This window comes from Sus scrofa, chromosome 1 (genome assembly GCF_000003025.6).
Source record: "Sus scrofa isolate TJ Tabasco breed Duroc chromosome 1, Sscrofa11.1, whole genome shotgun sequence".
NCBI lineage: Eukaryota > Metazoa > Chordata > Mammalia > Artiodactyla > Suidae > Sus > Sus scrofa.
Window position 1 is genome coordinate 130371535 of NC_010443.5, and position 22326 is coordinate 130393860.

The window sequence follows — 22326 nt, forward strand, 5'->3', positions numbered from 1 at the left end:
ACAACAATCATCGTAAGGGCCAAGGCATGGACCTGTCTGCTAACCCCGAGGGCCTGCTTTGCCTCCAACCTGAGTCAGGAGGTGAGATCACTGGAGATAGGCTGGCCATGCCTGGCAAGGCTTTGGCTTTGCCCTGCAGGGGGTGCCATGACACAGGACAGACTTGGGCCCAGAGCTGACCTGTTGCTAAATCCATACTCCTGAGATGCTAATTATCCTGTACCTGGCCATAGCTTCCACTAACTTTGTGTGGATCCTGCACCATGGCCTGAGAGGATCTTTGGGGATGAAGGGTACATCCTGAGCCCACTCTTGGCCAGAGTGCTAACAGGAGCAGGGGCAAAAGCCACTTAAGGCAGATCTCCAAGGGGTCAGGGGCTCTTGAGGACTTCCTACAGGCCAGGTCTCCTTTCTGCTACTCCACAGGTCAGAGGAGGTTAACTTAGACTAGCGGTGTTCCTTAAATGCAGGGACACAAAGAGAAGAAGTAGTGGAGGCAACCTGGCATCTCAGCTGCCTCCTTGGTGCTAGGGCTACTGCTGGGACTATCCAATCAGACTCCAGTCTCCTTTAGCCCAGCTCCATCCTGTGGGCTGAGATTGTAGAAGCTCTTGAAAGTGGTTTGCTCGTATCAGTCTGGGGATTAACCACCCTGTAGGGGAGACCTGTTACTCACAAATATTTTCTTTTTTTTTTTTTTTTTTGTCTTTTTTTGCTATTTCTTGGGCCGCTCCTGCGGCATATGGAGATTCCCAGGCTAGGGGTCTAATCGGAGCTGCAGCCACCGGCCTACACCAGAGCCACAGCAACGCGGGATCCGAGCCGCGTCTGCGACCTACACCACAGCTCATGGCAACGCAGGATCATTAACCCACTGAGCAAGGGCAGGGACCGAACCCGCAACCTTATGGTTCCTAGTCGGATTCGTTAACCACTGCACCACGACGGGAACTCCACAAATATTTTCATTTAGGAATTCCCATCGTGGCTCCGTGGTTAACGCACCCAACTAGTCAATCATGAGGTTGTGGGTTTGATCCCTGGCCTTTCTCATTGGGTAAGGATCCGGCGTTGCCATGAGCTGTGGTGTAGGTTACAGATGCGGCTCGGATCTGGCGTTGCTGTGGCTCTGGCTTAGGCCGGCGGCTACAGCTCCAATTGGACCCCTAGCCTGGGAACTTCCATATGCCGCAGGTGCGGCCCTCAAAAATACAAAAAAAAAGACAAAAAAAAAATTTCATTTACTAACTCTTTTCAACCTCTTAGTAATGTCCAAGAGGTATTATAATCTTCTGAGAACTTAAAGATAATTAACTAGATGATTAGCTTCCTTGGGCAGAGACTGTGTGTGTGTGTATTTATACATGTGTGTGTATATTTATATTTAGATGTATATTTATATATGTATGTGTGTGTGCCTCTTTTTTTGGCTGTGCCCATGGCATGTGGAAGTTCCCAGGCCAGGGATCGAAGTGTGCTACAGCAGTGACCCAAGCTGCTGCAATGGCAATGCCAGATCCTTAATCCGTTAAGCCACCAGGGAACTCCTTTTTTTTAAATTCTCAACTCTTCTTCCTTCCTCCCTTCCTTTCTCTCTCTTTTTTTTTTTTTTGTCTTTTTGTCTTTTCTAGGGCCCCACCTTCGGCCTATGGAGGTTCCCAGGCTAAGGGTCTAATCGGAGCTGTAGCTGCCAGCCTACACCATCACAGCCACAGCAACGCCAGATCCAAGCTGCGTCTGCAACCGACACCACAGCTCACAGAAACACTGGATCCTTAACCCACTGAGCCAGGCCAGGGATTGAATCCAAAACTTCATGGTTCCTAGTCGGATTCGTTAACCACTGCACCATGACAGGAACTCCTCTTTATTTTTGGCAGCATTCCTGGCATGTGGGTCAGGCCTGGATCCGACAGGACACAGCAGTGACAATGTAGAATCCTTAACTGCTAGGCCACCAGGTAACTCCTGAGACCATATTTTATCACCAATGCCTGGCATATAAAAAGTACTCAATCAGTGTGGAAGGAATAAAGAAATGGATGGACTTGTTGCAGGTCACCTGGCAATGAGGTGGTGCTGGAAGACAGCTTCAGCCTCCCAACTCAAACTCGGTGCCCTATTCCTTTGCATTCAGGATGCGGGCAGGGATGACCCTGAGGACAGCAGGGTGGGTAGAGAGCTGTCTGAATTCACTTGATTGGGGCTGGCTGCAAGGACAGCTCAGGGTAAGTAATGAACCACTTCCTTGGACATCCTGAACCGTATTTAGGGGAAAGTATCACGCGTAGCTTTCTCCAGTTTAGTCTTTCTGCTTAGGGGCCCAGGGCCTGGAAGGAGCTCTGCGCAGCAAAGAGGACCACTAAAGTCGCGTCCGGCTGCCCCCTCCTCCGGCTTGTCTCAGTGGCCTCCAGGGCCGAGAAAGGTTGACCTCAGAGCCTGGGCCGGCGACTGCGGGCCCTGGCTGCGCGCAGCCCCGCGACTGCACAGCGCCCCCTGGTGCCGGACAAGCGGGGCCCGAGCGGTCCCGCCCTCTGGCCCGCCTGCGATGCCGACTACGCGCGGCCGCGGCCCGCCGCGGGCTCCCAGGCAAGGGCGGGATTCCGGGCTGCAGAAGGCGGAGCCGAGCGGGCGGAGAGTCTCCGAGAAACTCGCGGCCTTCGGCGGCTTCCCGGCCCGGGAAGTGAGCCGGGGTCGGGAGGCCGCAAACAGGAAGTCGGGCTGTAACAAAGAGCGCGGGGAGGGGGGGATGGGGCGCCGGGGGCGCCCGGGGCGGCGGCAGGTGGAGGGCTGACCCGAGCCAGTGCGCCGCACCTGCGTCTTCCGCCGCTCGGTGCTCCAGGCCCTCCGGGATCCGGCAGCGCCGTGCGCCCTGGGTGCGAGGGAGGGCGCGGCCGGCCAGGGCCTCCCAGGCGCATCCTCTCCCCGGGAAGAGACACTCACAGTTCCCTGCGTGAATCACTTCCATCCCTTCCCGGAATGCAGCGGGCCACGTGGGACACAGGGCTGGCTCACCATCTGGCAGACCCACAGGGAGAGGTGGGGAGAACCCTGTGGGTCCCCGCGAGAGGTGAAGCGTTCATACTACTTGAGTTTGGTCGCCTTATCTAGTCCTGGGCGGCGGTGGCGGGGAGGTGGGGGGAAGTAGGAACCACTGTCCTTGTTTACTACTCCCTAACCAGTCTGGCTGTGGCCCTGAGGCAGGAGAGGGAACCCTAGCTGAGCAAATGCATAAAGGCATTCCCCTCTTCACAGCCTTTCCCTGCCTCACCTCCCTACAGGGATACCAGCCAGTTGGCCCTGGAAAAGCAGCTGTCCTCAGAGCTGCAGGTCACCCTGGGGTCATACTTATCCTTTACAGAGGGGGCACTGCCTGCAGGACAAGGAACTGCTATGTTCTGAATTCTCTTGTGAAATACCCATGCAGATTAAACATGGGTATTTGCTAAGCCATGGACAGTACTTCACAGTGAGTCTATAGTTATCATCTGGCCATGTTTCTGCCAAGCTTGGGACCTCTCCTGTACTCCTCAACACTCCGTCAGTCTTAGGAACCTTACCCAAGAGAAGGGGCTGGACCCTCAGGGAGTAACCTCCTGGAAGTTTTGGGAAGAGAAGGGCTTCCACTGTGGCCTGTTCACACCCCCAAGTGCCTGGCTCAGCTTCTGCCATGTCTAGAAGTGGAGTCTGGCAAGCGCTACAGGTTGAAGCTGAGCCGAGCAAGTCCATGAAAGGATCCTCTCTTTACCCAGAAAGCTGGTGCTGTGGACTCTCCCAACTCCCTGCCTAGGGTACCAGAGCCAGTGAGTGGTTTAATCAACCAGCTATCCTCCAGGGCTCTTCTCTGAGTTGCTGGCAGCCCATGCAGCTCAGCACAGCCTGGTGGTGTGGACGTGCAGGCGTGCGGGTGTCCTACCTGTCCCCCACATGGGAGCCTCGTCATCTCGCCTTCGTGTCCCAGCCCAGTTTCCCCCACCCCCCAGGGCCCGGGAGCTGCTTTCCTGTTTCATTTTGGGCAGGAAGAGTGAGGTCGTGTTGTTCTTCCCCCTGCTGCCGGCTAAGGCTGTGGGAACGGTTCCCTGAATGCTTTCCTGTTTGATACCCTGTGTATGCAGTGAGGGGAACAGGGAGCAAGGGGCGAGGCACGGAGCGTGTGCGCTTGGTGAGTGCGGATGAGCCTAAATCTCTTGCTCCCTTTCTCTCTGGCATAAGCACCCAGATTCGGGGTAGACATGCTGTGTGTCAGGGAGAAGGAGGAAGAGGGAGGGCAGGCAGTGCTGCCTGTATTTGGACTCCACTGGGAGCATGTGCTGTGTCTATTTTGCTTACTGTTGACCGGCTGAGAGGTGGGAGCATCTGCTCAGCTTTTTAATCAATGGCTCATATTTTCATCACTTGCTCTCCGTAGGTATGTTTGTGGCTGAGGGGAGAAGATTGTGGCACCTTAGGGACCATCTTGTGCTTTAGAGGGAACTGGCCATGAGGTAGAGATTGGAAACTCCCTCAATAATGCCTCAGCCAGAGAAACCTGGACTCAGGGAAGGGTTCCTCTTCTTCTTCCTCCTCCCTTCCCTCCAGTCTTCAATCAACTCTAGCAGCTCTGGGCAGACCAGGTGCCCATACCCAGCTCTGTGGCCCAGCTGCAAGGAGAACAGACCCAAGGCAAATCCCTCCACAGTTAACACCAGTGCCCTTCCAGGTGCCAGTCCATCTAAAATCCTGCAACAGTCTAAAGGTCATCATGGTTCAGAGACCCCGTTCTCTGACAAGAGAATCCTTTTGAAAGGAGGAAAAACAGGCAGGATTGTCTCCTTCCCCAAATTCCTGTATCCCCCAGGCTAACTTGGGTGTCCACAAGCTTTTTCAGATTTGAAGAGAGAAAAGGGGGACAGATTCAGGTCAGGGGGCTTATCCCGCAAGCAATGGTGGGAAGCCTGAGGCTGCAGTCAGCCTCAAGCCATCATGCCGACTGAGCAGGCTGGTCTGGGCTTTAGACTAGGTGGATGAGACCCGGTTCCCCAAGGACTGGAAGAGGACAAGGGCTGAGAGCACCGCAGGCCAAGCCCAAGTGCAGGCCCAGGTCCCAGGGATTCCGGGGGCAGGGCAGCTGGCAGCAGTATGAGAAGGGGAGTCAGAAGGATTCCCACTCTGCCATGATAAAGACAGGACCCAAGAAGTAATAAACTCCTGTACACATCCGTTCCATATTATAAATACACATTATATACAAAATAATGTTATAAAATGTAGAAAGGTCAGTGCTTCTGATTCTTAAATTATCGAAATACTAGACTCCAAAATAAACTACCAAAAAAAACAAACAAAATAAAAACTCATATTATTGATTTCTGAAGATCAGCTTCAAGAGTGGTCTGGGGGCAGTAGTGGGTGTGGGCAGAGCCCAGGCTCGAGGCCATAGGAATGGGCTTGAGGGAGGAAAGGGCCTAGGTGACGATAGCACCCAATTTCTCCCTCACCAGAATTTCCATCCTCACTGCCCTGAGCTCCCCAGTTAGGCTGGGTGCCCCTGGCTGGCAGGAGGGGCAGTCCCTCCACCTGTCTGCTCACAGGGCCAGTGGCTGTGGAAGCCAGGTAAGGCTTACCAGTCCCCTTGCCCAGAGGGTCTGGGCCAAGGAGAGGCCAGGGTGGTGTTAAGAGCAAGGCCCACGTGCAGTGGTTGGAGGCACAGGGCAGAAAGTGCTTCTCCCGCCGGGGGGCGCTCACCTCACCTGCAGGGACACTCCTGCCAAGAGCTGTACCAGATGGTTTCCTGGCCCATAGACGGCCCTGCCCTTACTGGCCTCCTCTCTCCTCTCTGATTTGGACCCAGCTGTTGCCATGGAGCCTGGGCCAAGGCACTTTTGGAAACACAGATGCCAGTGGAGGCCACAGCAGCTCCAGGCCCCACGGGACCACTGCCACTCCCTCTGGAAAACAGGCCAGAGCCCCAAAGGAGCCCTCTGAAGGCCACTGCTGGCAGTGCAGGTCCAAGCGGCACCTCTCCTCTCCTCTGTTTCCCTGGCTGGCGCGGCTGCCAATCTGATGCCAGACAGACACCCAAAGATGTGGAAGGGTACTGCATCTCTTGGCAAGTTCACAGTCTGTCCAGTTCATGCCATTCCCTCTTCCTCCTGAGAGCAGCACGTTGCATATTAAAAATGTCCCATCCAGGATGCAATGTAAACAATGCAGAAGGAAGGTCCAGCTGCTGGGCCAAAGCTGGGATGTCCTGGGGAGGATCCTGCCTTATACCTGGGGAACATGTGGACATCAGAAAAGTGGGTTACCATGGGATTTTATAAGCACGACCTCCATGGCTGCCCTCGGCCTCCCTGGGAGAAGTCAATGGAGGCAGGTGGTGTGAGGGGAGGTCTTCTGCATCAACCCGTACCCATGTCTGGGAGCCTGTGCTCATGAAGTGGCCAGTGAAGGAAGCCAGTGAGTAGGGGCAGGAGGGGCACAAGGCAACCACCCTCACCCACCAGCAGCTGGGAAGCAGCGCCTGGGAGCTGGCCGGGTGCCATGGCCGCCCAGCCCAGGACTAGCACAGCAGGAAGAGACCGGGCTGGCTCACCCCCACGGCTCCTGTTTCACACCCTCTGTGGCAATGAGGCCAGCAGGGATCCGAGAGCCACTGAACTCGACCTCCCAAAGAGGGGTTCCGACCCACCCTTCAGGAGCAGCCCCTGGGGTCAAGAGTAACCGGGCTACTTTCTCATCTCCAAAAGGCAGGAGGGAACATGCTAGAAGGGAAGGCGAGTCCAGTACTCACCTCTGTGGCAATGACACATTCATTCCTCTCTTCTGATATCAAACACACAGACTGGTACATGGAGTCCCTGGGGGAGCATATCGCTGATATCCGACACTCTGGCTTTTCACTGAGGGAACACAAGACAGGCTGGTGAGGGAGGGATGGGGAGAGGGCTGGAGGGAGGTGGAGCGCTAACCTGGACCACAGAGAGCCAAAGGGACTGGGCAGAGGTGGCTCTAGGAAAAGACACAGGGACTGGGGAGGCTCAATGCTAGCCTGGCTGGCAGTTAGGGACAGGCCCTAAGAGAACCACAGGTCCCTGACTTTCCCAGAGGGTCTCAGGCCTGCAAAATGTCAGTTTGCCATTGGAGGCAAACCATGCTGTGGGAAGATGGGAGTCACAAATGACGCTGTGTGGATACTTGACATTCGTGAATGAATAAATGAGTGAATGGGAAGATAGGCAAAGGGAACCTGGCAGAAATCTTGTTGGAGGAGGCTCCTGTCAGCGGCAAAAGCCCGTTTGCCTAAAAGCAGTCAAGGGCCCGGTGCTAGCCTCCCACCTGTCCTGAGGGAGCCCGGGCAGCACCATTTGGGCATCTGTGATGGGCCTTGGGCCTCGGGGTGCTGCTTACCTGTGTAACCGCAGTGGCGCCTTCTCCCCTAAGCTCTTGTCACTGTGGGGATACTTCCCAGGCAGGGTCCCCCGCCCCAGGGGCCCTGGGGCCAGATTATAGTCCAGTGTGTGGTTCTGCTGTTTGCCACAGTTGGACTTGTCCAGGCCACAGTCCACTTCCAGCTCCTTCTTCTGGTTTGTGTTCTTGAGCTGGGCGGCGGGGATCAGATTGTCCTTCTGGAAGTCCGACAAGTTGTTCATGGCCTCCCTGCTGCCGTCGTCAGGCCGCCTCAGCCGCAGCTGCCGCACCGCCACTGCCACCATGCACAGTACCACCAGCACCACCACCAGCCCCACGCCCAGGGAGACAGCCACCCAGGGGAAGCTGGGGGGCATGCTCACAGGGAACTCGCAGCGGCTGCCCACAAAGCCATAGGGGCAGTTGCAGACGAAGTTGTCGGGGGGGAGGCCAGTGTAGCAGGTGGCCCCATTGAGACAGGGTCCCGAGGCACAGGCTTCAGTGGGTATCCGCACCTCACAGCGCCGGCCAGAGAAGCCAGCAGGGCAGGTGCACACGAACCCAGTCTCCAAGTCATGGCAGGTGCCCCCATGGGCACAAGGGCTGCGGGCACAGTCACTGATGTGGAGTTCACAGTGGGCACCCGTGAAGCCAGGACGACAGCGACACACGCGGTTCGGTCCTCGGTTCAGGCACTGGCCCCCTGTGGGTACACACAGGGCACAAGTCACCAATCTCCTGGGAACCCCCTGGTGCAGAGGGCGCCCCCTCCCAGGAATGAGCTCTGAGCTCAGGTCCTTCTGTCTCCAGGAACAGAGCCAGCATCTGCAGATCCTGTTACGATGAGTCAGGAGACCAGGAGTGGAGGGTGACCCTGGTCCCTTACCCCCCAATGGGCTTATATATCAAAATGACTAGCATCTTACAGAGATTTACAGTAGAAGCGGACAGATATGTTTGGGTTTTGGAGTTCCTGTCGTGGCTCAGTGGTTAACGAATCCGACTAGGAACCATGAGTCTGCAGGTTCGATCCCTGGCCTTGCTCAGTGGGTGAAGGGTCTGGCGTTGCCATGAGCTGTGGTGTAGGTTGCAGACATGGCTTGGATCCTGCGTTGCTGTGGCTCTGGCGTAGGCCGGTGGCTATAGCTCTGATTAGACCCCTAGCCTGGGAACCTCCATATGCCGCCAGTGCGGCCCTAGAAAAGACAAAAAGACAAAAAGACAAAAAAAAAAAAAAAAAAGATATGTTTGGGTTTGAATCTCATCTGTCTCTCTCTAACTGGGGATCTGGCACCCGTTGCTTTATTTTATTTACAAGCCTCAGTTTCCTTGTTTGTTAAATGGGAGTAGAACTCTGTGCCCTCCATAGGAGACCTCTGAAGGTTGGGTAGGGCGATGCAAGGAGGCAGGAGCATGTGCCTGGGTTATAGTACATGCTCAAATGCCTATTGTTGTTTCACTTAATCTTTTTTTTTGTCTTTTTAGGGCTGCACTTGTGACATATGAAGGTTCCCAGGCTAGGGGTCAAATCGGAGCTGTAGCTGCCAGCCTAAACTATAGCCACAGCAACTCTGGATCCTTAACCCACTGAGCAAGGCCAGGGATCGAACCTGCGTCCTCATGGATTCTTAACCCACTGAGCCACAACAGGAACTCCTGTTTCACCTAATCTTCACAACCACCGGAAAGACAGAGGACAGGTACTGTAGTTTCCTATTCAGTGATGAAGAAACAGTGACTCCAGGGAGTTAACTAAGTGATTAGCCGGAGAACAGATTCCATCTTGACCCTTCCAACCCCTTTCCACTTCCTGAGGCTTCTCCCCTGCACACGCTCTCTGCCTGACTCACAGAGAGAGGGTCACCCGAAAACCAAGGAGACAAAGATAACCAGCATGTTTGCCCCCACCCCTCACCCAGTGCTGAACATTCCAAATGCCTTATGCCATGCCAGGCTCCCCGTGGCCATGGGGTAAGGTGAAGCCTCCAGAAACAGGACCCTGATCATGCTATCCCCCTTCAAGGAGGAATGAGAGGCCTCCCAGGTCCCTCTCTCTAGCCCAGGACTTCCTGGGAAGAGTCAGAGACCACCTGAACCAGATCAGGAACTGGGAACAGGAGGGGAAGCCAGGCAGGATGCATACTGCTCCATCTCCAAAGACCTGCACCCACTGCTAACCTGCTTCTCTTCCAAAGCCACCCAGATGATCAAGTAAGCGCTTCACCATCCAGAAAAGATGGGGATCCATCTCAGCCTGCCCAGAATGGCAGACAGGACCTCTCTTCTCTTGTGACCCTCCCACACCAGAATGTTCTCTTGGCCCCAGGGCCGGTCCACCGGGTTAGCAAGGAACAGGACGCACCATTGGCACATGGGTTGCTGGTACACCTGTCCACTTTCTTCTCGCAGTTGGAGCCAGTGAAGTTGGGGGGGCATTCACAGGCATAGCTGGCTCCCTGGTTGCGCTCCTGACAGGAGCCCCCATTGAAGCAGGGGGAGTCGGCACAAGTCAAGGTGCTATGTTCGCAGTGCAGGCCATAATAGCCCGGGGGACATAGGCAGCGATAGCCATCCTCTTGGTCCTTGAAAGAGAGTAGAAAGGGACCAGTCAGAATCTGGGGGGCAGGGATGTGTGGCTGGGGGCTAGGGCCCACCCACCCACCTTGCCTGCCTATGGCTGCACATCCACTGGCCGCTGGGGCTGGGGATGCACAGGTGCCACCTGGCTAGAACTCTGCCTTCGTGCACTGGCCTCGGCCTCACCTTGCAGCTACCTCCATTGCGACAAGGATTGCTGTCACACTCGCTGAGCTCCAGCTCACAGTCCACGCCAGTGTAGCCTGGGCGACAGGTGCAGGTATAACTGCGCTGCCCACTGTTGGAGCACGTGGCCCCATTCTTGCACGGGGAGTGGTGGGTACAGTAGTTGAGATCTGCAGGGACACAGGAACCAACCAACTGAGCAGAGAATGGTTCCCCACCACCACCTTCTAGCTCCTTGGTGTGCAAGTTCACTCTCCATGTTTGGCTCAGAGGCTTTAACTCAACATCTTCCAGGCTCAAATACCCTTCCTCTTTCTCCAGTGAAATCCTCTATATCGAAATACCTAGAACCACCTCTGAGGAGTGCGACCAATCAAAGTTGAAAAAAACCCAGTTGGACCACTGCTTACAGGTAAGCTCACAAGCACTGGCCAGAATAGAATGAAAGTAAGGAAGAGGAGTGGACAGCAAGGCCACATGTTGAGGAGGAAGTCAGAAAAGGCTTCATGGAGGAGGGGCAGCTGAGATAGGCCTGGAAGTGGGGGCTACAATTTTAATAGGTGGAAAGAGCAGAGGGAAGGTGAAAGCCACTATAGGCAGTTACCAGGCCTTTTTTTTTTTTTTTAAAGACAACGCATTACAAAGGTATTTTGAAATATAAGGATTTGTTTTCTTATTTGGGAAGGACAGGGAGGGAAAACCAGACAGAGCAAATATGGGGACTATAAGGGCTGTGTTTGAATAAGATGAGTATATTATTGTGTCACCTGGGAGCAAATGTGGGGACAGGAAAGAAAATGGGCAGGAACCAGGTGTGGGTATGTGTATGTGTGTGTCTGTTTAGGGGAAGCAGAGGGGCAGAAAGCAACACACACTCACACACACACACACACACACACACACACACACACACAAAGAATGCAGGGGCTGAATTCCAAACTCCTTGTTGTGAGCAAGTCAGGGTCCAGGCAAGTTCTTTCTATCCTGGCAAGCATCCTGCCAACCCTACCCAGGCCTGTGCTGGTGTCTCCATGGCAGCAGCCACCCCATTTGACCCTGAAAATGGGAGGCACACGCTGCAGCTGGCCAGGAGGATGGAGAAAAGGCCCCCTCCCCCATGGTTGGGGCTGGCAGACCCCTGTACAGCCAGAGAGTGACCAGCAGCCCCAACACCAGGAAAAGACAGTGTGGGCTCAGGCAGCTGCCTGGCAAGTGCAACTGGGGAGAACAAGGGAGGCTGTTTCTGCCGCACCAAGAAGGCGGTTAGATGTCACTCCGCCCAGAGGCCCCGCTCACCCACAGCCTTGGGGCAGCCAGTGGGCACACCCCACCAGACAGCTGTTTAGGGGAGAGCTGCTCAAACAGCCCTGGCAGGTAAGCAAACACTTAGGGGGTTAATAGGTAACTACGAAGTAGAAAGAGGAACTGAGCCCCGGCATCCTTCTCTCTGGCCTTGCTGGAATTTATGAGTGCAACTTTCAGGCTGCCAACTTGTCACCTCTGGCTTCTTCAGCCACCCTACCTCCCCAGCACCTGGAGGACGAAGGACCCACCATCTCATTCTAAGCCAGCTGTTGAGATTCTTACAAGTTTCAAGCTCCCTGAAGGATCATGGGAAGGCCAGTGTAGCAGTCACCAAGTAAGAAAGGTCCAGATGATAATGGTTGCCACCCCCTGGCCATATCTCCAATCTTCTATTTTTGCCCTGACTCACCTTGGTCACAGAAGAGGCCTCCCCAGCCCTCATCACAAGTACATTGCCAGGGGGTGCTGCAGGTGCCATGGCGACAGCCATTGTGGGGGATGCATTCATTGCATAGGCGGCCCTGCCAGCCTGGGCGGCAGCTGTAAAACAAAAGAGAAGCTGAGGGTGAGGTGAGGGCCTGGCCAGGGGACAGATCCTCCCTCACTGCTTCCTGTCCTCTACTCACATGCACTCCGCTGGCTTGCTGCAGTAGCCATTCTGTTCATGACAGCCAGAAAGACAGACAGCTGAGGAAAAAAAACAGGGCTGGGTGAGGGTGGGATGCCAATGACTCTGAAGCTTCCCTCTTCCTCTCCTGGCCTTGAGGGTGCCCCCAGCTCGCCTGGGCTCACTTCCCACTCCTGGCCTCCCAGGGGAGCCATGGATATCTTAAAGAGAAATGATAGCACAGGAAGCAGAATCCAGGCTGGAGGGAATGCAGTCATGAGGTCCTTGTGGGCCTTAGCATGATGGGGAGGAGCATTAAGAAGACAGGGCAGAGTCCAAGCCCATCCTAAGCATCCCCAGCTGTTTCTGAGGCCCAGTTAGTGGAGAGTCAGACCTGCTCTCCATAGGAGGATGCAGCTGAGAAGATGCTACAGTATTTGTTTCCGGGACCCCCCTCCATGCAGGCGGGGGTTTGGCTGCTTACGCTGTTCGCAGTACTCCCCAGTCCAGCCAGGCAGGCAGGAAAGGCTGCCATCTGGCTGGCACACGTAGTGGCCGAAGTGGTCATTGCGCTTCTTGCATAGACGTGAGCAGCTGTCCCCATAGTAGTTGTCACTGCAGATGACCCGGTAGGAGTAGCGCAGCCTTGTGAGAGGGCTGGTCTGCTCATCCAGTAACCACTTCTGGCCCACAGGAAGGGAGCCCTGGATGGCGATCTTGCTGATGAGTGCGTCTGGTGGCAAGGCCTCTGAAGGGGCAGAGGGCCAGGTCAAGGAAGGGCAGCCAGGCCCCAAGAGTGCCAGCAACTTCTGGATCAAACCAGTTGTCCAGATGATCCCCACCTGCCAGCAAGCACAGGCCAGAGGAACCCAAGTGTCCCACTGCTTAGCTGCTCTGTGCATGCATGTGCAGAGGGCCTGATACCATTCAAAAAGGGGACAATAGAAGGATGTTAAGCTATCCAGTGTTCTGGAGGCAGATAGGCAAGGGAAAGAGGAAAAGAGGTCAAAATGGGGTGGGGGGAGAAAAAGAAAAGCTCTCCAGGCCTTTGAGGACTCTGGGAGCAAGGGGTCCTCTGGTGCCCATTCAGGGGTTCTGCCCTCAGAGATGGGTACTGCTTTTCTTTTTCCTTTTCAAAGTGAGGATTGTTGTGCTGCTGAAATATCCTTTTCCTCTGTGTCAGAACAACATCCCAAAGCCATTATTCCCTTTCCAAAGGAGCGGAATTCGCGAAAGGTGTAAAATACAGGAAGGGGCCCGTCAGCGGCGCTGGCAGCTTCGGCCTTTCTCACCGCCGTGCTCCCCGCGTTCCCACGCCAAAAATAACCCGCAGGAAACGCAATTGTGCTCAGAGTCCAGGCAGCGGGCGGAATCTGAGCGTCCAGCGCGGGGCGCAGCTCCCGGCCAAGCTAAGCGTCCTGCCCCCCACCCTCCACCCCGCACTTCCCCCGCCTATTTCAGATTAACTCTTTCGGCGCTGCGCCGTGTCGCCCCCCTGTGGCCGCGGAGCGAGCTACTCACCTGGTCGCAGGTCGTCTCCTGGCGCGTGCCAAGCTTCGATGATGAGTGAGAAAGTACCCTGGGAACGGAAAGGAGGGGGCGGGGGAAGACAGAAAGAAAGCAAGTTGAACAGGGGGTGGTGGGAGTGCCTTGTTGCAGCCGGTTTAATTAATCTAATTGCAGGATACAGTTACTGTACCCGAGTCAACATAACGGGCTCATCATCCCGCGCAAGCAGGGAAGGGGAAAGAACCCCGGGTAGGAGGAGGGTTGAGGGATGGGGGAATGTACGTGAGACTCATTCGAAGGTAGAGGACCCGCTGGGGTGGTAGGTGATGAAAATCGTATTTCAAGAGCTAGGGGAACAGAGGGCGCAGAACAGGGAAGAGAGAGACGAGTGAGAGCCTACTAGAGGGTGAGGTCCCAGGCATCGAAAGAAAGGATCCTAAGAGAGCGCCCCACTTTTTTGGAAGGGAGTGAGGAAATCTAGGGAGAGGGCTTTAATCTCAGGGAGATCCCTTCTCTCGGCCTCCCAGTGAGCCCAGACTGTGCTCACCGGCCAGGTGAAATTGAAGGGCAGTTGAAGAGGGTTGCGTCCGCCGCCGCTACTGTCGTCCCCGACGGCGAAGGAATTGGTGCCCAGCACAGGCGTGGAGACGCTGCCGAAGGTGCAGGGCCCGGGCGAGACGACCGCCTGAAAGTGCTTAAGGCAGACGCGGAAGAAGGTCCGGCAACCGGGTTCGCACCGCCGCCCGCTGGCTAGTACGCCGCGCTCGTTGGCAAACTCCTGCAGCTGCAGCTGGAAGACGCCGGAGCCGGCCGCGCGCTATTGCACAGGGACGGAGGGAAGGAGGAAGGAGAGCGGTCAGGTCGGCGGACGCCAGGGGCTGTAGCCCGCGGCGCGGTGGGAAGGGGCGGAGGGGGCGCGGGACGTTACCTGCTGCCAAAGTGCCACTAGCAGCAGTAGCGCCCAGCCAGAGGGGCTACGGGACGCAGCTGCCATTCCCCGGGGCGTCGCTCTCTCCACCCGCCGACCGTGAAGCTTTCCCGCGCGTCCAACCGCCGGAGGGGTCCCTGAAAAGCCAGGCTCCACTCGGGGCTTTCCTCACGCCTCGCTTTCTCGCTAACTCCGCTCCAACTGCCGCGGTAGGTAATCCAGGTGAGGACGACCGGGCGGCGACCGCTCTGAGGACGTGTCCTCGGGCTAATCCTGGGGCTGTAAGCAGACGAGGGCCCGGGTATACTGCACTGAGGCGGCTTGAACTGCGGCTCTTGGCCTCGCGTTCCCAGTCTGCGCTCAGCGCCGCTACTGAAACCTGCGCGTTCGGGAGCTTTCCTTATATATATTGGCTCCTCTCTTAACCCGCCTGTCACTCAGACTCGTGGTCACTCTCCCCTCCCCTCGAGCCTCTAGCTGCTACAGCCCCAGCGCCGCCCGGAGGGGGCCTCCGCCCCCGCCTTCCCCCCTCCCCGTCAGCCAGTCAGGCACAGGTCCCCGCCCCTCCGTGCAGCTCTCAGCCCCTGGATCCCCCAGCTCAGCGCTTGTCGAAGAAACCAATTCTCCACAACTGGGGGTTACAAGCCGCGACCCCGGCTGTGCGAGGATAGGGGGAGGGCCGAGAGGAATGGGGCGGGAGGTGAGCGAGTGTTTCCCGGATGGCTGTGGGGGCGGAGACATTGGGGAGTCCCCGTGGGTGGTGTGTCCGCAGCCGGCATTAGTTACCTGCAGCACTAGAGCAGGTAAAAAGAACTTAAGCTCAGAAAGCGAAACTAGTGCTAAAGAATTCCAATCTCCACCTTCCCCAAGCTTCGGGAGCCCTGGCGTCGCCCGGCCGCAACCTGTGAGCGTCCACCCACCACGCCCCCTCCCCTGTACAGCAGGGAAGCTAGCGGAGGCATTATCCTTTCAGTGGCCACTCGGGGCAAGGCGAAGAGCCAAGCGTCTAAGACTCAGGGGCTCGGCCCTCCACCTGGTTGGCTTCTCCCACTCCGGTTGCGCGGGGGTAGGGGGCGTCCAGAGCGTGCCTCCTTCCTTCTGCCTGCCCCTTCTGCCTCCCGCCTGGGCTCTGTGCGTGCCAGTCCCCAGACGCACAGTCCCGGTGCAGGGGATAGGAGGCGTGGTCCGGGAATAAGGGGGGCGCGTCCTCAGCTGTATGGTAATAAGGGTCTGGCCCCGCCTCCAAGCGCCTCCCCTCACCTAGGTTTAGCTTCAGCTTCAGCTCCAGCGCCCACCTTCTCCCTCCACCCCAGCTGCCCCAAGCCCCCGACCGCCCGCGTCCTGTCGCTCCTTTGAGGCAGGGAGGAACTCCCCTGGCTCCTGAGTTGGCTGAAGCCACTAGCGAGTCAACGTGAGAGGCTAAGTCTGGGCAGACCCGGGTCCTCTCCTCATACGGCGAAATGTAGGGTGGAACTGGAAGCGCGGGGACTCGTTTAAGTTTCAGGCAGTTTCACCGTCTTGCCTTCGCAGCTCCCTCGGGTGGCCCCACTTCTCAGAGCGGCGGCAACGCAGCTGCTTTCCCGGAACCGGCGTGATCCCCGGAGGCTTTAGACTGGGGAGAGCCGGCTTCTACTAGTGTCGGGGGTGCCGGAGAGTTCTCTCTGCGACGCTGAGGGTGGCGGGGGCTCTGTGGCTTCAGCTGTCAGCCCGCCCGCACAGCGATGGCTGTCGTCCGGCGATAAGATCAGCGCAGGGGCGGGGGGAGCAGGGACGCGTTGCGGGCCCCGGGGAGACTTGGGGTTGGGGGGCGGCGCGAAGCCCAACAGCTGCCCAGGCCGCGCATGGGTCTGATTTTTTTTTTTTTTTTTTTTTTCTTGAGGGTGGTGGCGGAGGACTCGGGGAGAAGGATGAGAAACAAGAGGTTGGGAGCGTGGGTTGGGGGAGGGGCGAGGTGAGGAGACGGGCTCCGGGGTCCCCCACGCACGGCCACCCCTCCCAGCCACCATCTGGCGCGAGCGGGTTGGCGTGGGGAACCGAGGTGGGGCGGGGGCCGGCAGATGGGCCCAGGCTGCGCTCCAGAGTTAATGTAGGTTATGGACAGGCGGAGTCCCCAGACCCGAGGGAGGAGGAGCCCCGGGCTTGCCTCCCAGGGATCCTGACAAGTGGGTTTTCCGCTCACACTCTACGGTCCTAGTTCTGCCCAGGGTGCCAAAGAGCGCCCCTTGATTTCTTCTGAGCTGGCATCCAGCCCCACCTAGTTCTGTCCACCTCCGACCCCAAATCCTGGCTTGGCAGTTCATTAAAAACAAAACAAACAAAAACGCAAAACCTCTCCTTTTCTGGCTCTGGCTCTTGCCTGAACCTCCAGAGATACATCCAGTCCTACAGGAGGCATCTTGCTCAATATTGGCAGATCTGGAACACATTCTATCTCTCATACACATCTGGACTAATGTGCCCAAAAGCAAACAATCAAGGAGCAAACAAAAGTATCATCATTATTCGCAGAGTCAAGAGTTCTTGCAAGGGATCCCAGAGACCTAGAAATCCTCTGACCTGAAGAAGAAAGGATTAAATTCTCTTCACCATCAAAAGGCATTAATTAAGCACCTATTTGCTACATCACTGGTGCTGTCCCAGAAATTCATTTACTCCCCTCAGACGCTGGGACTTCACCCTTGGGCCTGAACACCCACTAGTGCTCCAATCTGCTGGGGTCCAGCTTTGCACACATTTGCTAAGCTGGAGAGGGTTGCTTTGTGGGCAGGGAATAGAAACCCAGACGGCTCCTCAGATGGGGCCCCCCTACTTTTCTCCTATTCATAACTTGTGGACAGAATGACCCAACATCATATTCTGGGGGTTCCAAGGAGCTGGAGGTTGTGAGGTGATCAGAGGCTGCTAATCACAGTGGGATTGAAGCCACGTGGACATCTACGATCCTACTCCAAAGTAAATGCTAGGCAACCCCTGGAGAGGCGGCATGGATGCAAGGCCCGAAAGATCTGGGCTTCCAAGCCAGAGGGGTGTTGACGCCTGACTTCAGGCAAGGCCCACAGCCTCTGCCGCAAGGGCCTTCGGCTTCTGCTGTCCTCTCTGTTTGGGCCCTGCACACAGCCCCCAGCAGGAGGAACTTGCACCTGGGGCCGGGACGCGCCAAGGTGGCCTCCCAACCTTGCCCCCGAGCTGACCTCTAGTAATTAGGCTGGACTAGGGCCCAGTAGAGCTTCGGTGCCCCCCCGCCCCCGGTAGCCTACGCGCGGTCCCCAGGGCAGGCGGCGCAGCTCCTGGGACTCCGGCGCCATTTTCCACCTCCACTCCCACCCCCCGGACAGCGTTCTCCGCGGACGAACTGCACTCAGGTAGGAGCGCGGTGGGGGCCGGGCCACAGCGCCTGCCGGGCAGGCCAGGAGCGGGGGGAGCTGGCCTGGCTTGGGCGGGGCGCTTAAGCCCTGAGGGGCGCCGCTGTGGTCGCTGCGGAGAAAGGGCCACGTGCAGGGAGCGGCGGCCGGGGAGCTGCACAGAAGGCGGGGAGATTTGCAAACTGTTGCTGCCACATGGCTGCTCCATTCGATCCATTCACATTGAAATGAGGCCGGCGCGTGCCTCATCTGCTGCAGGGCGCTGCCACGCGTCAGCCCGGCCCGCCGCGTGCCAACTGGGGCAGTGGGGCTGGCAGGGCCTGGCAGCCGTGGGGGCGCAGCCCAGGCCCTGAGGCCAGGCGGGCGGGACGGGAGGGAGAGGTGGGGGGAGCCGAGCTACACTAGCCGCTCAGGCGCCGCAGTTTCGCGGACCTTGGCCCTGCAATTGCAAGCCGGCCGACGTGAAAGGACCAGCACCGACGGGTTTCGGAGGGGGGCCAGGATCGATGCCGCCGCTCCCCGCAGATGCGCCCCAGCAGCGCTACTCTCCATCTGCCGCTGCTCGCACCTGCCGGTCAATAAATCGATTTTACAATTTAATGCAGCAGCTTCCCGCCCGCCTGGGACAGATGCCGCCGCAGAACCACCTCCGCCCTCGCCCCTCCCCTCGAGGGGCGCCAGCGGTTAGGGCCGGGATTCCCGCTCAGCAGGCGGCGCCCCGCGGGGCCCCGTTCACCTCTCTCTAGAATCCCTACAAGGAACTGCCTGCTCCGGGTCTTTCCCGCGGGACAAGTGGGTTCCCCACAGGACTGACCTGAGGCTGGTGGAGGAGAAAGAAAGATGACTGGGTGGTGGCCTTGAAGACTCATTTGGGGCCTTCACAGCGGCTGGGGGAGAGGAACAGAATGCAGTGGCTGATGACTGGATGTGAGAGCCTCTGTAAGAAGGAGGAAGGGGTAGCACCTAGGGCATGGGCACTGAGAGCCACTGAGTTCTGAAGAATCTCCATGAGAGAGCCCTGTGGGGGGTGGGGGGTGCAGTGGGGGTTGAGGTAGAATGTGGCCTCTCCCAAACTCTTCTTGAGTCTGTTAGCATGATATTATGATCTGGCTCTTGGCGCTTTCCAACCATATGGTCTTGGACTTGTGGTTTAACTAGCTCTACACCTCAGTTTTCTCATCTGTGCAATGGGGATAATAATGATAGCCACCTGGAAGGTGGCTGATTATGTGTTTGCTAATGAGTTCCTGGAGGAAAGGAAAGAAAAATGAGAGCTGAAGGCAAACAGTCATAAAGAATGAGGCAAGAGGAGCAGAGGGTAGAAACAGAGGAAAGCTAGGTGGGGCATAGAAAGGAGATGGACACTGAAAAGCTTCCACTGTGAGGGCCTTTTGTGGGAAGAGGATGTGACAAGATTCTCAACTGGAGTGAGAAGACTGGAGCTTCCAGAATGGATTTGGATAAGAGATGATTTGGAAGAGCCAATTGCCTGTGGCAAGATGACCCTCCAGGCAGGACCAAATGAGGTCTTAAAATGGTACCCTTCCTCCTTCACGGTGATGTTTCAGAACATAGAAGAAGTCGACTTCTGAACTGTCCTGGTCATTGCAGCTCCTGGCAGCTCAGGGGTCCCAGGGCTCCCCATGTCACCAAGAGGGCACAAAGACTGGGCTGAGCTGTCCACTGGCTTATGGCCATGAATGATGACCCATATGTCCCAAGGAAAGGATGTCCAACCGGGTGAGGCCATTGAACATGAGTCAGAGTGCTTGCTCTGGCTTCTCATGAGATCAGGGGGGCTTCCCACCTTCTCTCTGCCAGGTTCCCAGGAGCCTGAAGGCCTAGGTAGGCTAGTCCCGTCCTCCATCTCCTTTACCTTCTCAGAAGACTGGGGCAGATGGTGCTTGGGGCTGGGGCAACTGCTGTGCACTGAGCCCTCTCCCTCTCAATGAGAACAGCTTTGGCGTGAAGAGACAATGGGCCCAAGAGAGAAGCAGCTGAGGGCCCCTGACCCGAGAAGCCTCTTTTAACTGTGTAGGAAGGAAGTGTTCCCTACACAGGCCTCCTGTGTGCTGATCAGAAGGAAAGAAGGGGAGAGAGGCGCAGGATAGAGACCTGCTTGCTGGAAGCAAGAGCCTTCACTGATGGTGACCCTGCAGCTGCCCCAGCTTCATTTGCCAAACCCAGGGGATGCCTGGAAAGCTAGGGCCAGGAGCCACACAGTGGGTATTTCCAGCCACAGAGGAGTCCAGGCTTTAGGGCAGCCTCTATGGCAACTTTCCCAGAGCCCCTGGCTTCCCCCTCCCTAGCTCCTTCCTGTTGCCACCCTCAAGAGTGAAAAGGGAGGCTCAGGGGAAGGGAGGGAAGGCTCAGGGAGGCCTCTGTGTGGAGACCCTCAGGCTTCAGGCCTTGTCCAGCCTGTCCTTGCCTCCTACCAGATCTCTCAGGACAGAGAGGGTTCTGAGAGGGCTTACAGAGCTAGTGAACAGAGGGCACAAGGCAAAGGCATTGCCGAGAGCCATGGGGCCAAATGGAGAGGGGAAACAGAGCCTGAATTGAAAGTAAAGGTTCAGGAGTTCCCGTCGTGGCGCAGTGGTTAACGAATCCGACTAGGAACCATGAGGTTGCGGGTTCGGTCCCTGCCCTTGCTCAGTGGGTTAACGATCCGGCGTTGCCGTGAGCTGTGGTGTAGGTTGCAGACGCGGCTCGGATCCCGCGTTGCTGTGGCTCTGGTGTAGGCCGGTGGCTACAGCTCCGATTCAACCCCTAGCCTGGGAACCTCCATATGCCGTGGGAGTGGCCCAAGAAATAGCAACAACAGCAACAACAACAACAACAGACAAAAAGACAAAAGACAAAAAAAAAAAAAAAAAGGTTCAGGCATCCCTTTGACCCTCGATCTTGGACCAGTTTCTCTGCCCCAAGGATTTTCTTCCCACTTGGGAACCTCCTCGCCATTCATCCTCTGCTCTGGCTGTGCTATTCTCCACTATCATCTACTCTTGTCCCCTCCCTGGCATACAGCTCACCTGTCCCTGGAATCTCTCTTCTCTGTAAACTTTGACAGGTGGGAAGCTCTCCCCAGCCCCACCTGCCTGGTCAGGCATCACTCTCCTCTTCTGGCTCTGCCTTTCCATTTACATCTAGGCCCAGCTTCGTACCTGACCCCTCAGTGCCCCCAAGTCCTTGCCTGCAGTTCGCCTTCCTTGGCTGAGCAACAGCTCATCTCCTGGAAGAAACTCTGACCTCTCCTCATTTCTCCACATAATCTCTGATCTCTGATCCTAGTTGCCACCTAGGACTCGAAGCCAGCAAGAGATAGGGGATGGGGTCACACCTTTCCCTCTCTGCAGCCCCAGAACCTGGGAGTGGGACTTACTCAGACAGGCCATGGTCCCCTGCAGTCTCCCTGGGAGGAAGGGTCAGGCCTGAACCAGGAAGTGCTGTGCTTCAAATACTCTCAGTCACAGAGAAAGAAACTGGGGACAGGTGCCAACTCTGTGAACAGCTGCCTGAGTAGGCAGCTCACTGTTCCCTGTAGAAGGCCAAGGAGGAGTCTGTTTGCCACGGTCAAGTAGGTGATGGGTCTTAAGCAGAGAATGGTGACTGGCCGTCTCCATCTCGCACCACAGTCAGAATGAGAGGAAACAGGCTTCAATTGTGGCAGGAAGGATTTAGGTTAGACATATGGGAGAACTTCCTGTGACAGTGTCTACACTCTGTATCCCAGTTGTTAATCCAAGTTGGACTCTCCCCTGGAATTGATGAGAATTGCATATTGATGCTTGCTAATGAGTAACTTGCCTTACCTGGGGTTAGCAAAGAACCTCCAACCCAGAGGATTCTCTTTGTGTCTAGACTGTCCCCAGGGAAGAAGTCCAGAAAGGCACCAGGACCTGGGCCTGCTCTCAGCCTCAAGAAGTTTTTGGACAATGTTAGGCCACTGTGAGTCACTGTGACTTTGCCTCCCCTGCTTCTAACCCTCTGGCTACTGCTCCCAGAAGAACAAGCCCTGTGGAGCTGTCCAGTCACACACTTTGCAGCAAAGGGGCAGGCTGGATTTAAGGTCTGGGAGCTCACAGAGAATTTCCAGAATGATGGTGAATACTCAGGGGCTCTAACACCAGGGGCTTCAGTAACAGCCTCAGCTCTCTCTCTATGTTTATTTATTTATTTTGCTTTTTAGGGCCGCACCTGTGGCATATGAAAGTGCCCAGGCTAGAGGTTGAATCGGAGCTACAGCTGCTGGCCTATGCTTCAACCACAGCAACGCTGGATCTGAGCCTAGTCTGCAAACTACACCACAGCTCATGGTAACGCCAGATCCTTAACCCACTGAGCGAGCCCAGGAATCAAACTCACATCTTTATGTATCCTAGTTGGGTTCGTTACCACTGAGCCATGGTGGGAACTCCCTCTCTAGGTTTAGAAATAGACAGGTGTCAACCCAGTTTTGTGCCTCT

At 56.5% G+C, this 22326-nt stretch overlaps 1 protein-coding gene across 1 annotated transcript; it reads right to left on the reverse strand.

Annotated features, from left to right (window-relative positions):
• On the reverse strand, positions 5186 to 14877 carry DLL4 (delta like canonical Notch ligand 4). Its single transcript, NM_001244418.1, is given in 11 exon segments — positions 5186 to 6252; positions 6773 to 6881; positions 7390 to 8092; positions 9752 to 9971; positions 10153 to 10322; positions 11867 to 11997; positions 12084 to 12144; positions 12549 to 12812; positions 13586 to 13643; positions 14121 to 14390; positions 14502 to 14877. Coding segments are annotated over 11 exon segments (2058 nt in total). The 5' UTR covers positions 14568 to 14877; the 3' UTR covers positions 5186 to 6246.